At 40.0% G+C, this 17,946-nt stretch overlaps 1 protein-coding gene across 4 annotated transcripts in view; it reads right to left on the bottom strand.

The window, feature by feature from the left end:
• Window positions 1-5,206: 5,206 nt before the first annotated feature.
• Window positions 5,207-17,946, bottom strand: part of PDS5A (PDS5 cohesin associated factor A) — a 140,881-nt gene continuing 128,141 nt past the window's right edge. For all 4 annotated transcript variants that reach the window (XM_060188161.1, XM_060188163.1, XM_060188162.1 and 1 more), the window contains one exon: window positions 5,207-8,150. In XM_060188161.1, the coding sequence (XP_060044144.1) occupies window positions 8,147-8,150 (4 nt within the window). In that variant the 3' untranslated portion in view covers window positions 5,207-8,146. The remainder of the gene's footprint in view (window positions 8,151-17,946) is intronic.

Genomic DNA, 17,946 nt, shown 5'->3' with positions numbered 1-17,946 from the left:
TCTCGAACCGGGTCCTTGTGCCATGTGCACTTAACCCGCTGCACTACCGCCCAAATCCCAGGTGTTAACAGTTTGAATAGAGAAATGCTCGCTTTATCCATGGAAACCCTAGTGTAGTGTTTCTGATGCTGAGCCCACACTTGCTCACTTCAATTGGACAGAGAATTTTATTTTAATGAGAGAAATACACAGTAAACACAGGTATCAGAGCACTGCTCAGCTCTGGTTTATGGTGCATTGAACCTGTGACATTGGAGTCTCAGGAATGAAAGTCTTGCCGTCTCCCTAGCCCCTGTGAAAAGCTTCTCAAACTCCCCCCAACCCCAGCTGAGGCACTGAAGGGACTGTGTATGCTTAGCCCAGTGTGCCACCACTGGGCCCCTTCCTATCCTTAAGGCCAGCCACCTTCTTAGCAGATGCAGGTCATCCTGAGGCGGGCAGCTTGCCAAGCCCAACACCTCCTTGAAAGAAAGGCCTGTTAGCTCACAAGAGTTCTCAGAATGGCTGTTCGGTATTTTCTGCTTTCTAAACCACTATCAGGAATGTGGATGAGAAAGGGCAGTTTGGTTTTCCTGAATTAGCTTGCTGCAGGCCCCCATTATTACAATGAAGTTAGCATTTATTTTTTAAAATTTTTATATTTCTCTTTTGTTGCTTTTTTATTGTTATAGTTGTTTGTTGTTAAAATTTCTGGAGGCTCTTGCCGGGCTGGCTTGCTTCACGGTGGTGAACAGAGACGCGGAGACAACGGCTGGGCAGGGAAGCTGTATTTCTTTATTCAGGAACAACGATTCACAAACTAAGACAAACTAATCACCAAACAGAACTCTGCTGTCTCTTTGCGGCGGCGCAAGCACTCTTTCTTTTTCTCTCGAACTCAGGAACCCTCTCCCTTACTCTCGAACTCAGAAACTCTAGCACCCTCGCACTCTCGAACTCCGGAACTCAGGAACTCGGTCACTGGGGAACTCAGGAACTCTGGCTAACTCTGGCACTCTCGAACTCAGGAACCCTCTCCCTTACTCTCGAACTCAGAAACTCTTGCACCCTCGCACTCTCGAACTCCGGAACTCAGGAACTCTGTCACTGGGGAACTCAGGAACTCTCGGGGGGCCAAGCAGGCCCGCGAAATTAACAGGACTCATCCAATTCTCTTGGAGGGGGAGGGCTAGAACAAGCCAATGTAAAGCATACGACAGTTGTTATTTATGTCTTTGTTATTGGATAGGACAGAGAAGTTGAGAGGGATGGTTCCGGAAGACACCTGCAGACAGATTTCAACGCCTGTGAAGCGACTCCCCTGCAGGTGGGGAGCCAGGGGCTCAAACCCGGGTCCTTACGCCTGTCCTTGCGCTTTGTGTCACGTGCGCTTAACCCGCTGTGCTACCGCCGAATTCCCGAAGTTAAGGAGGCCTTGTGGTCCGGGAGGTGGCGCAGTGGTAAAGCTTTGGACTCTCAAGCATGAGGTCCTGAGTTTGATCCCCGGCAGCACATGTGCCAGAGTGATATCTGGTTCTTTCTCTCTCCTCCTATCTTTCTCATAAATAAATAAAATCTTTAAAAAAAAAAAGAGGCCTTACACATTGTAGTATATGCACTCTATCAGATGTGTCACCACCCAGCCCTGGAATATTTACATTTTTTGTGCTATTTGCTCTAAGTGCTTTTATTGTCAGCCCCTAGGTTTGTGCCTACTCTACAGATTTTAAAAAGTATCAAATAGAGGAGTTCACGGTATAGCAGAGGGTTAAGCGCAGGTGGCGCAAAGGACAAGGACCAGCGTTAACGTACGTGGTTCGAGCCCCCGGCTTCCCACCTGCAAGTAGGTTGCTTTGCAAGTAGTGAAGCAAGTCTACAGGTGTAAGTATTTTTTAAGTCTCAGGAAAGAAATAGTCATAGATCATAATCTGAAATGGTGTTAGGTGATGCCTGATTTAAACATCGCCAGGCAATGCCACCATCATCTACTGCGCTGTTGGAAAAGTCGTAACACGTTTCTGCAAAAGATGCCATCTATTTTAAAAAAAATATTTATTCCCTTTTGTTGCTCGTTTTATTGTTGTAGTTATTGCTGTTGTTATTCATGTCGTCATTGTTAGGGATGGCATCTATTTATTGCTATGTCAATTGACAGGTGAAGGTTCTTCATTAAAAAAAAAAATTGAGGGTCGGGTAGCGCAGCAGGTTAAGCGCACTTGGCGCAAAGCGGAAGGACCGGAGTGAGGGCCCCGGTTTGAGCCCCCGGCTCCCCACCTGGAGAGAAGTCGCTTCATAGGCAGTGAAGCAGGTCTGCAGGTGTCTATCTCTCCCCCTCTGTCTTCCCCTCCTCTCTACATTTCTCTCTGTCCTATCCAACAACGAACAACATTAACAATAATAACCACACAAGGCTACAACAAGGGCAACAAAGGGGAAAAATGGCCACTAGGAGCAGTGGATTCATGGTGCAGGCACTGAGCCCAGCAATAACCCTGGAGGGAAAAAAAATTTTAAGCAGAGGCAAGGTGGTGGCATAACTTGGTTAAACACACACATTAGTTTGCTAGGATGCAGTTTCAAGCCCCTGGCCCCCACCTGAAGGGGGAAGCTTCACATTGAAGCAGGGCTATAGGCGTCTGTCTCTTTCCCTCCTCCCTTCTCAATTTCTCTGTACCAAATAATAAAATTAAAAAAGTAAAAATTGAGTTGGTTGTTTTGAAGATCTTACAAGTTGAAGATGGTAGACCAAACTGAATTATCACCATATTTTACTGTTTTACTTCATAAAGAGTAAGAAAGAGTCAAGCTTATGAAAAGTTGTGCAAAGTTTATACTCCACAAGCACGTTAATGCTAACAGTGGTTCACAAAACCTGTGCTGATGATTTTGATTTCAGTGACATTCCTGTCAGGGAGGCCAGCTGTGGTTGACAAGGACAAAATAAAATCATTAAGTAGAGCCACGCTATAGGACACGAGAGACTGCAGAAACAGCCAACACCCATCCTTCAGGCGTTTATGACCACCTGGAGAAGTTGGGCTACATCAGCAAGGTTAGCATTTGGCTTCCTCATGAACTCAAGGAAGTTCATTTGACAGTGTAGCAACAACATCTGTGATATGCTCATTAAATGTGAGGGAAATGATCCTTTTTTGAAGTGACTGGTAACGAGTGATGAGAAGTGATTGCTTGATGAACTAGTGATTGTTTATAACAATGTAGTTTACAAATGGTCTTGGTCCCAATGATTTGCTTCAAACGATTGAAAGCAAACATTCATCAAAGCAAAGTTATGCTCTCAGTGTGGTGTGACTTTAAAGGTGTGTCCCCCCAACCCCCGTTTCACTGCTTGTGAAGTGACCCTTCTGCAGGTGGGGAGCAAGGGGCTCAAACCTGGATCCTTACATGGTCCTTGTGCCTTGCACCATATTCACTTAACACGCTTGCTACCGCCCAACACCCACCCAATCAATTTTAATGTGTTTTTGGCAGCTGAACAGTTTGAACCAATCCATCATCCACAAACATCCAGAATTTGTTAACTGTAAAGGAGCTGTATTCTCCTATAGTCCAAGACTACACACAAGTCTGACCATCTGTCAGAAAGTATTGGAACTTGGATGGGAAGTGTTACCACATCCACCATACTTGCCAGAGTCAGAGACCTCAGACTCCCTTTGTTTCGCTCCTTCAAAACCCCTTGTGTGGTGTGATGTGTTGATTCAGATGAGGCTGTAAATCAGCAACTTGTTGAGTTTTTCACTAATAAAGGCAGGTCTTTCTACAGATGAGAATTAAGGAGCTCACTGACATATGGCAATAGGTTATCAAACAAAATTGGCAATATTATCACTGACGTTTTTATTTTATTTTATTTTTTTTACCAGAGCACTGTTCAGCTCTGGCTTATGGTGGTGTGGGGGCTTGAACCTCAGGCATGAGAGTCTGCTTACATAACCATTGTGCTATCTACTTTTAGCCCTGATTTTTTTTCTTTACACAATTAAATGCCCTTTGAAAAATAGAATACAGCCAGGGAAACAGCACAATGGTTATGCAAACAGACTCTCATGCCTGAGGCTCCTAAATCCCAGGTTCGATCCCCCACACCAGCATAAGCCAGAGCTGAGCAGTGCTCTGGTGTTTGTCTCTCTCTAAAAAATAAAATAAAAATAGAATATACCATGATGTTTCCAACAATCCAATAGTCCAGATGAGTCTCCTGTGGCCTTCTTAAGTCTATACCAACAGTAAAATATACTGTTATAACAATGTGTAGAATGCCAAAGCTATTCAGCATGAAATACAGAAACACACATGACAGCTTATTATGTCATTTGCACCACCTCTTATCTCATGATAATATGAAGCTTACTTTCAATCTCCAAGTTCTAAGTTAAGAAAACATTGGGGGTCGGGCGGTAGCACAGAGGGTTAAGCGCACATGGCGCAAAGCCCAAGAACCAGCAGAAGAATCCCGGTTCGAGCCCCCGGCTCCTCACCTGCAGGGGAGTCGCTTCACAGGCGGTGAAGCAGGTCTGCAGGTGTCTATCTTTCTCTCCCCCCATCTTCTGCTCCTCTCCATTTCTCTTTGTCCTATCCAACAACGACATCAATAACAATAATAATCACAGCAATGGTAAAACAACCAGGGTAACAAAAAAAAAAAAAAAAGGGAGGGGATGGCCTCCAGGAGCAGTGGATTAGGCAATAACCCTGGAGGCAAAAAAAAAAAAATTAAGGGGGCCAGGTGGTGGTGCACCAGGTTAAGTGCACATAGCATGAAGTACAAAGGACCCTGGCTCTCCACGTGCAGGGGCTGCTTTACAAGCAGTGAAGCAGGCCTGTATGTGTTCGTCTTTCTCTCTTACTTTCCCCTCCTCTCTCAAATTTCTGTCCTATCCAAAAAAATAAATATATATCCACAGGAGTAGTGGATTTGTAGTGCAGGCACCAAGCCCCTGTGATAATTCTGGAGACAAAAACAAACAAAACCCCCAAAACAACTTAAGTTTCTCAAATCTCCATCCACCAGAATTTATCATCTATTTTTTTTTCCCCTCATGCACTCAGCATGTGAGTCATATGAATATATCCTCAGGATGAAGAAGTGGCTTTTTTTTTTTTACTTTTACATGAGGATATGCAGACTAAAATATAAACAGAACATAACATTTTATCAGCTGTGACACGAGGGTGTGAACATTCAGGTCGCCACACTACTATATAATGCTGCATTTCTTGGTTTTATTTGAAACAATGCATATTTCTTAGCACTTTATGGTAGGATTTTACACTTGTCATTTACACAAATTACAAGGTTCTGCTTCAAGTCTTAAAAAAAGTTTGTTTTTTTTAAAAATTCAGCCCATGTGCAGCACAAGAATATGCAAAACTACTTTACATTATCCACACTTTTTTTTTTTTTTATCAAAGGAGATACAAAATTCTGGCTTGTAGTTTTAGACAAATACAAGAAGCTTCAAACTAGACACAAAGGGTTTAAAATTAATTCTCAAATATAAGTCTGCACTTCGTGTTGTTCTCTGAGATATGAATACCAAATTCCTAAGCAGTTTTTCTTTCCCCGTTTTCAAAGGGAAAATTTGTAGACTTCCCTTCCACAAGCCCCTCCCCTTCAGCTTAACCTGTCACCCTCCTCTCCCTTCCCTTAGTGCCAGACACTTGCATATCACAAAACTGTGATTGGGTAATTTATATATGAGGAACAAATACTTTTAAAGTAACTTCTCTTGCAAAAACCCATGCATGTCACCCAGGTTCAAGGCTGGCCACCACTGCACTGGCAGAAGCTTCAGATCTGTGGTGTCTTCCCTCTATCCTGCTATCGGTCTCTATCTAAAAAAGTCTAATGGGAGCAGTGAGGAACGAAAGAAAAAAAATTAAGCAGTCTCAAAGGGAAATAAATGTTTCTGCTACATTACGTTCAATGACTTATCAGTAGGTGATCTAACCAGCTGATGCTGAGCAGTTTGACTAAAGGACTTAGAGCAAAAAAGTCCTACTGGTATGCTTATTGGTGGCCTTAAGCAGCAAGTTGTCTGATGCTAAGAGAACTTAATCTTTCCAAACAGAAAATGCCCACAGACAGGGTGGGGAACTTTCCAGATGTTTATACATAAATACTATTTAGCATACTGGAAGCATTATTTCAGACTTTCCTTCAAAAGGGAGATTAAGTGACAATAAAGAAGAGTAGGCTTTGGGACCAGGTGGTGGTGCACCTAGTTGAGTGCACACGTTGCAAGGATCAGAGTTCAAGCCTATACCCACCACCAGCAGGACAAAAGTTTTTTGAGTGGTAAAGCAGTGCTGCAGGTGTCTTTGTCTCCCCCCCAACTCACTATCTTCCCCTTCCTCTCGACTTCTGGCTATCTCTAGCCAATAAATGAAGGTTAAAAAGAAGAGTAGGGTTTGAGCTGTCCTTTAAAAACTTGCGTTTTTATCACTGGAATTCATTGTTCCCTAATCACCATTTGCTACCTAAAGGTGTCTCGTATTTAAAACAATTACCCATCTTTCACTCAGAATCAATATACAGTCAACTCTTTATCTGAATGTATGAGATTTACGCTCAGCAAATTTTACATGTAATTGTTTTCTTCTTGAACAGTTAACTGTTTTCACTCACGTAGACTACTGCCTTTCAAGATCAACTTATACAAATGTGTACAAATATCACCTAACCCACGTTAGGCTACTACGTACAATGCCTGAACAGGGGAATGAGAAAGGCTATAATTGTGGCCATGAGAAAGGACAAACTCAAGCTTTTTGAGTTAGCTCTTACAATAGGCTTTCCTTATTATAAGTTTAGTTTACTGCAAAATTCAAAGTCTCCTTTATATAGATAAAGGAGAGTTGACTGTAATCATATTCTTTGACTTTAGCCCTTTTCACAATAAAAAAAACTTCACAATAAAACCGGGTAAAGATTGAAAAAGACTACCATCTGACATCTAGAAGCATTTATTTTAGGCAAAAAATTAAATATGATTATGTGTACACAAAAATGTACACATCACCTATGCTGAACAATGCCAAGAAACAATATATTGATGCAACAGTTGTCTTCTAAAATAAACAAAAAAATGAGCCTAGACTGGTGGACAAAAGCAGAACACTTGTTTTCCAATAGCACAATGCTGAAAATTGATAGCAATCCTAAACATCTCCAGATCTTCCTTACAAAGCTGCCAAAGTCCAACTATTGTAAAAAAAAAAAAAAAAAAAAGTTTTTTTTTACATCATCAATAATAAAAATCGGTGACAAACATTATAAAATCAAATGATGGATAGTCCTTACTCCTTTAGAATTCCAAATATTCCAACATAATTAAGGGAGTAAAGACCATTTTAAAGTGATATGCTTTATGAAACAAAACAATATGTACATTTATTGCAAATTATATTACGATAAAATGGAGGGAAATCACAATATGAAGTGATAGGAAATCAATAATAACTTTAATTATTTTCTCACTCTGATAAAAATCAGAAAGCAACATTTATAAAATTGCCACCACATCACTTTTCATAGCAGGGAACTGAAATCTGTACATCTCATTTTTGCAGAAAAGTAGACAGGCAGAAAGAATTATACATAAAAGTTTCCAAAAGGAAAAACAAAGAAATATTTAATCTGATCTCTTTTCTAAACAAATCACTTCAGTAGACTTCTATTATGTCTCCTCGTGTGACATGGGGAGATGCCTGGGACTAAACCTGATGAACGCTCAGTGTCAGTGCGAGGATATTCTTTTTCTTTCTTTGAAATAAAAACTGCAGCATGGACATTAATGGTGCATTAGGCCTTTCAACTCCAGATATGCAAGAACTGGAACCAAGTGTTAAGCAATTTGCTTAATTATTGACTTTTTCAAAAGAAAAGTCTGGGGAGGGGAGCTTGGGTAAGAATCGAGTTGCTTTTAGCTTCTCAAGAGTTTCTGCTGTACATTTCCACCAAAGGACTTGGGGTCGTGTGAAAGGAAAGGAATAGTATCTTTCAGTTTTCAAGGCAGAAAGTGTGTATTATAAAGTTGACTCCATTTTCTGTTCAGGGACACTGTAAATCCAACTTTATGCAGAAGCTGAAGTCTGCTTCTGTTTGGTCTTCATTATATCCCTTTGCAAATCAGTTTTCTTTTTACCTTTGTGGACAGGAATAAAAGAAAAGAAGGTTAGGAAAAAAAAAAAAAGTCAATAGGTAAGCAAAACAACAATCAGAATCCATTTCTGATATTTTTTAACCTGGTTTAGAAATCTTTACCTACATTATAAATGCCAAAGAAGCTTTATTATTATTTTTATTTATTTACTGGACAGAGACTGCCAGAAATTGAAAGGGAAGGGGTGATAGAGAGGGAGACATATAGAGAGACACCTACAGTACTGCTTTACCACTTGCAAAGCTCTCCCTCTGTAGGCGGGGACTGGGGGCTCAAACGGGTCCTTGTGCATTCAACCACCCAGCCCCAGAAGCTTTATTATTATTTTTTTAAATATTTATTTATTCCCTTTGTTGCCCTTGTTTTATTGTTGTTATTGATGTCATCATTGTTGGATAGGACAGAGAGAAATGGAGAGAGGAGGGGAAGACAGAGAGAGGGAGAGAAAGACACCTGCAGACCTGTTTCACCGCCTGTGAAGTGACTCCCCTGCAGGTGGGGAACCAGGGGCTCGAACTGGGATCCTTTTCCTGGTCCTGCACTTCGCGCCACGTGCGCTTAACCCGCTGTACTGCTGCCCAACTCCCCAGCAGCTTTATTATTATTATTATTATTTAATTTACTATCTTTACTTATTTATTGGATAGAGACAGTCAGAAATTGAGAGGAAAATAGAGAGGGTGAGAGACAGAGAGACACCTGCAGCACTGCTTCACCACTTGTGAAGCTTTCCTCCTGCAGGTGGGAACTGGTGGTTCAAACCCAGGTCCTTGCACATGTTACAACCAGGTGTGCCACCACCGGGCCCCCAGCAACTTTATTTTTAACCATTAAGTGATTGTACTTTCAAAATTACTAGGCATTAAATGTTATGCATGTACAAACTATTGTATCTACTGTCAACTGTAAAACATCCCCCAATGAAGAAATAAAAAAAAAAAATTACTAGGCACTACAGCAAAATAAGTTCTGAATTCTGAAATAAGTACACACATTTCTTTAACAAACACACACACACACACCCTAATATAGGGAAGTATGAGAAGTGGGATACTTTCCTTTTTTAATTTTAATATTTTATTGGGTATAGACAGAAATCGCGAGGAAGGGGGAGAGAGCGACACCTGCATCACTGCTTCACCGCTCTGAAACATCCTTCTTCAGGTGGGGGCTGTTTTCTCCTCCTCCCCCTCCTTGCACCAAGTCTGCCTTGGGAGATAGAAAAACTCATCGAAGACATAATGGTAGTAGGTGGGGTGGGAATGGAGCAGATAGGGTTCGGTCTAGATTTATTCAATTTTGCTTGGAATATATTCTGCTTTGCCTATGGTTGTTCCACTTAGGAGCAAAGGCATTAATGACTCACAGGCCTGTATCTTTATTCAGCCTTATCAACCAGTAGTAAGAGTATTTCCTCAATAATTCTAAACTTGAGAGAAATAGCAAAGGAATTGTTTCCTAATGCTCAAAAAAGGGTAGGTAATTAATGTTCCTGAGTATCAAATCGTTATTCAAACCATTTAATAATAATATGTCAGTGAATCCCCCCAAGCTGCCTGAAGCAGATCTACTAGCTCGGAGCCCTCAGCATCTCCCTGGCTGCTCTCAAAGACTTTGAAAGGATCCAGATCATCGTGAGAACTTGCTGGGCGTGAATCTATGTCCCAAAGTGAATCACCATCACTCCCAAGCACGTGGTTTCTGAAAAATTTCATATTGTTTTGGTTTAAATTAACTTTTTTCCAGAAAAATTCTCACAAAAAACCAACATGTTTAAAGTGGGATGGTAAATTAGGGGGTATTTTAAAAAACAACGCTGTGACATCTGGAACAGAGGACCTAGTGGGGGTTGTATTGTTGTGTGGAAAACTGAGAAATGTTATGCATGTACAAATTATTGTATTTACTGTTGACTGTGAAACTTTAAACCCCCAATAAAGAAATTGAGAGATCACTTTCTCTCCTCTCCCGGATCAACTAGGAATACCAAAGGAGACCACCCGGGACCGAAACAAGACAGGACTAGAATGACCACAGGAACCCAGTAAATCACCCGTGAGTACAAATACGTGTGGCTGGTGACAGAGAGGAGAGAGGAGCCTAAGGAGAGATTAAGTGACTGCTAACAGTTCAGCAGTTTATCAGTGGAGACACCACCTCCAGTCTGCTCCAACAACAAGGGGACAGCTGAAGGGAGGAAAGGACTCCCCAGAGACTCACCAAGTGCAACTCTGAGTCTCCATTGCTACTACCCTCAGAATCTGGAGCAGTGGCAGGGAGGGACACCAGGAGACAGAGATTTAACCAGGAAACTCAGGAGAAGACCTATACCTCGGTGGCATAGCTGAGGGGCTGTGAAAGTCTCTTTGCATAACCACTGGATTATCTCTGCCACACCCTGCTTTATCTCTTGGTCAGGAGTCAGTGATTAAGCCTATTGATAGTTTAAAAGACCTCAGGCTCCCATAGCCTACAGGGAAGAAAAAAAAAAAAGAGGCTTTTAAACCACGGAGCTCCAACTCAGAGATTTAAACACTATTGAAACAACTGTCAACTTCCACCACTGTGAGCCCTTTAATTAACTTACTTAGACACAAGTGAATCCAGGCAATAGTGATCAATAATTTGAAAAGTACTGATAAAGGGAACTCATAACATAATATATAAAATGGTTAAAACAACAAGAAAAAATATTGGAGAATCGAACCAGGACAAGAGCCCAGCTAAAAGTCCTCCAAAGGGTGAAGCACAAAATAACGAGTTCAGCATCCAAACATTAGCTAAGGAAATAATAACAGGAGTAAAGAATTTGAAAAAATTATAATCAGAAATACAGGAACAACAAATGAGAACATGGAAGAAAATACTAATTATCTCATGGTTATTAGAGAGCTGAAAGCTGAAATTGCTGAGCTAAGAATGCAATTAGCTGAACAAGCTAAAACAGTATCAGAGCAGGGCAACAAAATAGATGAACTCCAGAAAGCAGTAGAGGGCAGAGAGAATAGAATCTATGAGGCTGAAGACAGAATTAGCAAGATTGAGGATGAATAAGAGACAACTAAAAAAGAAGTAAGAGATCTCAAAAAGAGATTAAGAGATGCTGAAAACAACAACAGAGTCCTATGGGATGACTTCAAAAGAAACAATATGCGCCTTATTGGCATACCAGAGGAAGAAAGAGAAGGAGAGGAAGAAAGCATTTTCCAGGCCATAATAGCTGAAAATTTCTCTAGTCTAGACAACATCAAAGACATAAAGATTCAAGAAGCCCAGAGGGTCCCAAACAGAATTAACCCAGACCTAAAGACACCAAGACATATCATACTTAGATTGGAAAGGAATAAGGATAAAGAAAGGATCCTGAAGGCTGCAAGAGAAAAACAAAGAGTCACCTACAAAGGAAAACCCATAAGATTAGCAGCAGACTTCTCCATACAAACACTACAGGCCAGAAGAGAATAGCAAGATATCTATCTAGTGCTCAATGAGAAAGGCTTTCAGCCAAGAATACTATATCCTGCTAGACTCTCATTCAGACTAGATGGAGACATCAAAACCTTCTCAGACAAGCAACAGTTGAAGGAATCAACTATCACCAAGCCTAACTGGAAAGAAGTTCTGAAAGGTCTCCTATAAACAATCAGACCACCACAAATAGGACATATATCAAAACACTCAAACTCTACAAGAATGGCGTTAAAATATCTTCAATCTTTGATATCAATAAATGTCAGTGGCTTGAATTCACCTATTAAAAGACACAGAGCAGGAAGATGGATCAGAAAACACAACCCAACAATATGCTGTCTACAGGAAACCCACCTAACGCAACAAGACAAACACAGACTTAAAGTGAAAGGATGGAAAACTATCATACAAGCCAATGGCCCACAAAAAAGGGCAGGAACAGCTATTCTCATATCTGACATGATAGACTTTAAAATAGATAAGATTAAAAAAGATAGGAATGGACACTACTTAATGCTCAGAGCATCCGTCAATCAAGAGGACTTAACAATTATTAACATCTATGCACCCAATGAGAAGCCATCTAAATATATCAAGCTTCTACTGAAAGAGCTACAGCAATATATTAATAGTAACACAATCATAGTAGGGGACTTCAATACCCCACTCTCTCAACTTGACAGATCATGCAGGCATAAAATCAATAAAGACATAAGGGAGCTAAATGAAGAGATAAACTAGAACTATTGGACATTTTCAGAGTCATTCATCCCAAGAAACTGGAATACACATTTTACTCAAATCCACATGGGTCATTCTCAAGGATAGACCATATGTTAGGCCACAAAGACAGCATCAGCCAATTCAAGAGCATTGAAATCATCCCAAGCATCTTCTCAGACCACAGTGGAATTAAAGTAACACTTAACAATTAACAAAAGATTAGTAACAGTGCCAAAAGGTGGAAGCTCAACAGTACACTTCTTAACACCTTCTGGGTCAAAGAGGAAATCAAAGGAAGAAATCAAAATGTTTCGAGAGTTCAGTGAAAATGAAGACACAAGCTATCAAAATCTTTGGGACACAGCTAAAGCAGTCCTAAGAGGGAAGTTCATAGCTATAAAAGCATACATTAGGAAACAAGAAAAAGCACAAATAAACAGCCTGATTGCACGTCTTAAAGACCTAGAAGAACAACAACAAAGGAACCCTAAAGCAACCTGAAGGACAGAAATCACTAAAGTTAGGGCAGAAATAAATAACATTGAGAATAATAAAACCATACAAAAGATCAACAAAAGTAAATGTTGGTTCTTCGAAAGAGTAAACAAAAACCTTTAGCCAGACTCACAAAACAAAAAAGGGAGAAGACCCAAATAAATCGGATAGTAAATGAAAGAGGAGATATCACAACAGATACCGCAGAAATTCAACATATCATGTGAGGCTTCTATGAACAACTATATGCCACCAAGCTAGAGAACCTGGAAGAAATGGACGATTTCCTAGATACCTACCAACTTCCAAAACTAAGTCAAGAGGAAGTGGATAACATGAACAGGCCCATCACAGCTAATGAAATTGTAACAGTTATCAAAAATCTCCCCAAAAATAAAAGTCCTGGACCAGATGGTTTTACAAATGAATTCTACAAAACCTTCAAAGAAGAACTAATACCTCTACTTTTAAAAGTCTTCCAGAAGATTGAAGACACTGGAATACTCCCTGCCAGCTTCTATGAAGCCAACATCACCCTGATACCAAAAGCAGACAGGGATACAACCAAAAAAGAAAACTACAGACCAATATCTCTGATGAACATAGATGCGAAAATACTGAACAAAATTCTAGCCAACTGGATACAGCAGTGTATCAAAAAGATTGTTCATCATGACCAAGTGGGGTTTATCCCAGGCATGCAAGGTTGGTTTAATATATGTAAATCAATCAATGTGATCCACCACATCAACAAAAGCAAGACCAAAAACCACATGGTCATATCAATAGATGCAGAGAAAGCCTTTGACAAAATACAACATCCCTTTATGATCAAAACACTACAAAAAATGGGAATAGATGGAAGATTCCTGAAGATAGTGGAGTCTATATATAGCAAACCTACAGCCAACATCATACTCAATGGTGAAAAACTGGAAGCATTTCCCCTCAGATCAGGTACTAGACAGGGCTGCCCACTATCACCATTACTATTCAACATAGTGTTGGAAGTTCTTGCCATAGCAATCAGGCAGGAGCAAGGAATTAAAGGCATACAGATTGGAAGAGAAGAAGTCAAACTCTCCTTATTTGCAGATGACATGATAATATACATGGAAAAACCTAAGGACTCCAGCAAGAAGCTTTTGGAAATCATCAGGCAATACAGTAAGGTGTCAGGCTACAAAATTAACATTCAAAAGTCAGTGGCATTCCTCTATGCAAACACTAAGTTAGAAGAAATTGAAATCCAGAAATCAGTTCCTTTTACTATAGCAACAAAAACAATAAAATATCTAGGAGTAAAGCTAACCAAAGAAGTGAAAGACTTGTATACTGAAAATTATGAGTCACTACTCAAAGAAATTGAAAAAGACACAAAGAAGTGGAAAGATATTCCATGTTCATGGGTTGGAAGAATTAACATCATCAAAATGAATATATTACCCAGAGCCATCTACAAATTTAATGCTATCCCCATCAAGATCCCAAGCACATTTTTTAGGAGAATAGAAAAATGCTACAAATGTTTATCTGGAACCAGAAAAGACCTAGAATTGCCAAAACAATCCTGAGAAAAAAGAACAGAACCGGAGGCATCACACTCCCAGATTTCAAACTGTATTATAGGGCCATTGTTATCAAAACTGCTTGGTACTGGAACATGAACAGACACACTGACCAGTGGAATAGAATTAAGAACCCAGAAATGAGGCCCCACACCTATGGACATCTAATCTTTGACAAAGGGGCCCAGACTATTACATGGGGAAAGCAGAGTCTCTTCAACAAAGGCTGTTGGAAACAATGGGTTGAAACATGCAGATGAATGAAACTGAATCACTGTATTTCACCAAATACAAAAGTAAATTCCAAGTGGATCAAGGACTTGGACGTTAGACCACAAACTGTCAAATACTTAGAGGAAAATATTGGCAGAACTCTTTTCCACATAAATTTTAAAGACATTTTCAATGAAACGAATCCAATTACAAAGAAGACTAAGGCAAGTATAAACCTATGGGACTACATCAAATTAAAAAGCTTCTTCACAGCAAAAGAAACCACTACCCAAACCAAGAGACCCCTCACAGAATGGGAGAAGATCTTTACATGCCATACATCAGACAAGAGTTTAATAACCAACATATATAAAGAGCTTGCCAGACTCAACAACAAGACAACAAATAACCCCATCCAAAAATGGGGGGAGGACTTGGACAGAATATTCACCACAGAAGAGATCCAAAAGGCCGAGAAACACATGAAAAAATGCTCCAAGTCTCTGACTGTCAGAGAAATGCAAATCAAGACAACAATGAGATATCACTTCACTCCTGTGAGAATGTCATACATCAGAAAAGGTAACAGCTCTCAATTCTATTCCACTGGTCAGTGTGTCTGTTCATGTTCCAGTACCAAGCAGTTTTGATGACAATGGCCCTATAATACAGTTTGAGATCTGGCAGTGTGATGCCTCCGGTTCTGTTCTTTTTTCTCAAGATCGTTTTGGCAATTCTAGGTCTTTTCTGGTTCCAGATAAACATTTGTAGCATTTTTTCTATTCTCCTAAAAAATGTGCTTGGGATCTTGATGGGGATAGCATTAAATTTGTAGATGGCTCTGGGTAATATATTCATTTTGATGATGTTAATTCTTCCAACCCATGAACATGGAATATCTTTCCACTTCTTTGTGTCTTTTTCAATTTCTTTGAGTAGTGACTCATAATTTTCAGTATACAAGTCTTTCACTTCTTTGGTTAGGTTTATTCCTAGATATTTTATAGTTTTTGTTGCTATAGAAAAAGGAACTGATTTCTGGATTTCAATTTCTTCTAACTTAGTGTTTGCATAGAGGAATGCCACTGACTTTTGAATGTTAATTTTATAGCCTGATACATTACTCACATTACTGTATTGCCTGATGATTTCCAAAAGCTTCTTGCTGGATTCCTTAGGTTTTCCCATGTATACTATCATGTCATCTGCAAATAAGGAGAGTTTGACTTCTTCTCTTCCAATCTGTATGCCTTTAATTCCTTGCTCCTGCCTGATTGCTATGGCAAGAACTTCCAACACTATGTTGAATAGTAATGGTGATAGTGGGCATCCCTGTCTAGTACCTGATCTGAGGGGAAATGCTTCCAGTTTTTCACCACTGAGTATGATGTTGGCTGTAGGTTTGCTATATATAGACTCCACTATCTTCAGGAATTTTCCATCTATTCCTATTTTTTGTAGTGTTTTGATCATAAAGGGATGTTGTATTTTGTCAAAGGCTTTCTCTGCATCTATTGATATGACCATGTGGTTTTTGGTCTTGCTTTTGTTGATGTGGTGGATCACATTGATTGACTTACGTATATTAAACCAACCTTGCATGCCTGGGATAAACCCCACTTGGTCATGATGAACAATGTTTTTGATATACTGCTGTATCCGGTTGGCTAGAATTTTGTTCAATATTTTCGCATCTATGTTCATCAGAGATATTGGTCTGTAGTTTTCTTTTTTGGTTGTGTCCCTGTCTGCTTTTGGTATCAGGGTGATGTTGGCTTCATAGAAGCTGGCAGGGAGTATTCCAGTGTCTTCAATCTTCTGGAAGACTTTTAAAAGCCCAGAAATGAGGCCCCACACGCATGGACATCTAATCTTTAACAAAGGGGCCCAGACTATTATATGGGGGAAGCAGAGTCTCTTCAACAAATGGTGTTGGAAACAATGGGTTGAAACATGCAGAAGAATGAAACTGAATCACTGTATTTCACCAAATACAAAAGTAAATTCCAAGTGGATCAAGGACTTGGATGTTAGACCAAAAACTATCAGATACTTAGAGGAAAATATTGGCAGAACTTTTTCCGCATAAATTTTAAAGACATTTTCAATGAAACGAATCCAATTACAAGGAAGACTAAGGCAAGTATAAACCTATGGGACTACATCAAATTAAAAAGCTTCTTCACAGCAAAAGAAACCACTACTCAAATCAAGAGACCCCTCACAGAATGGGAGAAGATCTTTACATGCCATACATCAGATAAGAGTTTAATAACCAACATATATAAAGAGCTTGCCAGACTCAACAACAAGACAACAAATAACCCCATCCAAAAATGGGGGGAGGACTTGGACAGAATATTCACCACAGAAGAGATCCAAAAGGCCGAGAAACACATGAAAAAATGCTCCAAGTCTCTGATTGTCAGAGAAATGCAAATCAAGACAACAATGAGATATCACTTCACTCCTGTGAGAATGTCACACATCAGAAAAGGTAACAGCAGCAAATGCTGGAGAGGGTGTGGGGTCAAAGGAACCCTCCTGCACTGCTGGTGGGAATGTCAATTGGTCCAACCTCTGTGGAGAACAGTTTGGAGAACTCTCAAAAGGCTAGAAATGGACCTACCCTATGACCCTGCAATTCCCCTCCTGGGGATATATCCTAAGGAACCCAAAACAGCCATCCAAAAAGATCTGTGTACACATATGTTCTTGGCAGCACAATTTGTAATAGCCAAAACCTGGAAGCAACCCAGGTGTCCAACAACAGATGAGTGGCTGAGCAAGTTGTGGTATATATACACAATGGAATACTACTCAGCTGTAAAAAATGGTGACTTCACCGTTTTCAGCCGATCTTGGATGGACCTGAAAAAATCATGTTGAGTGAAATAAGTCAGAAACAGAAGGATGAATACGGGATTATCTCACTCTCAGGCCGAAGTTGAAAAACAAGATTAGAAAAGAAAACACAAGTCAAACCTGAAATGGAATTGGAGTATTACACCAAAGTAAAAGACTCTGGGGTGGGTGGGGAGAATACAGGTCCATGAAAAATGATGAATGAAATAGTGGGGGTTGTATTGTTAAATGGGAATCTGGGGAATGTTATGCATGTAAAAAAAAAAGAAGTAGAAACGCAAAGCAGAAATTGACTGAGTTTGGAGTATGGCACCAAAGTAAGAAAGCAGAAGTACACTAGAGTTTGCAGTGAGTACCTCCCTAATACTTCCTCTCCACTTTTCCAAGCTTTGGGTCCATGATTGCTCAACAATTTGTTTGGCTTTGTATGTTAACTCTCTTTT

The sequence above is a fragment of the Erinaceus europaeus genome, chromosome 3 (assembly GCF_950295315.1).
Source record: "Erinaceus europaeus chromosome 3, mEriEur2.1, whole genome shotgun sequence".
Taxonomy (NCBI): Eukaryota; Metazoa; Chordata; class Mammalia; order Eulipotyphla; family Erinaceidae; genus Erinaceus; species Erinaceus europaeus.
The sequence above is the reverse complement of the archived record's forward strand: the minus strand, read 5'-3'. Positions and strand labels throughout refer to the sequence as shown.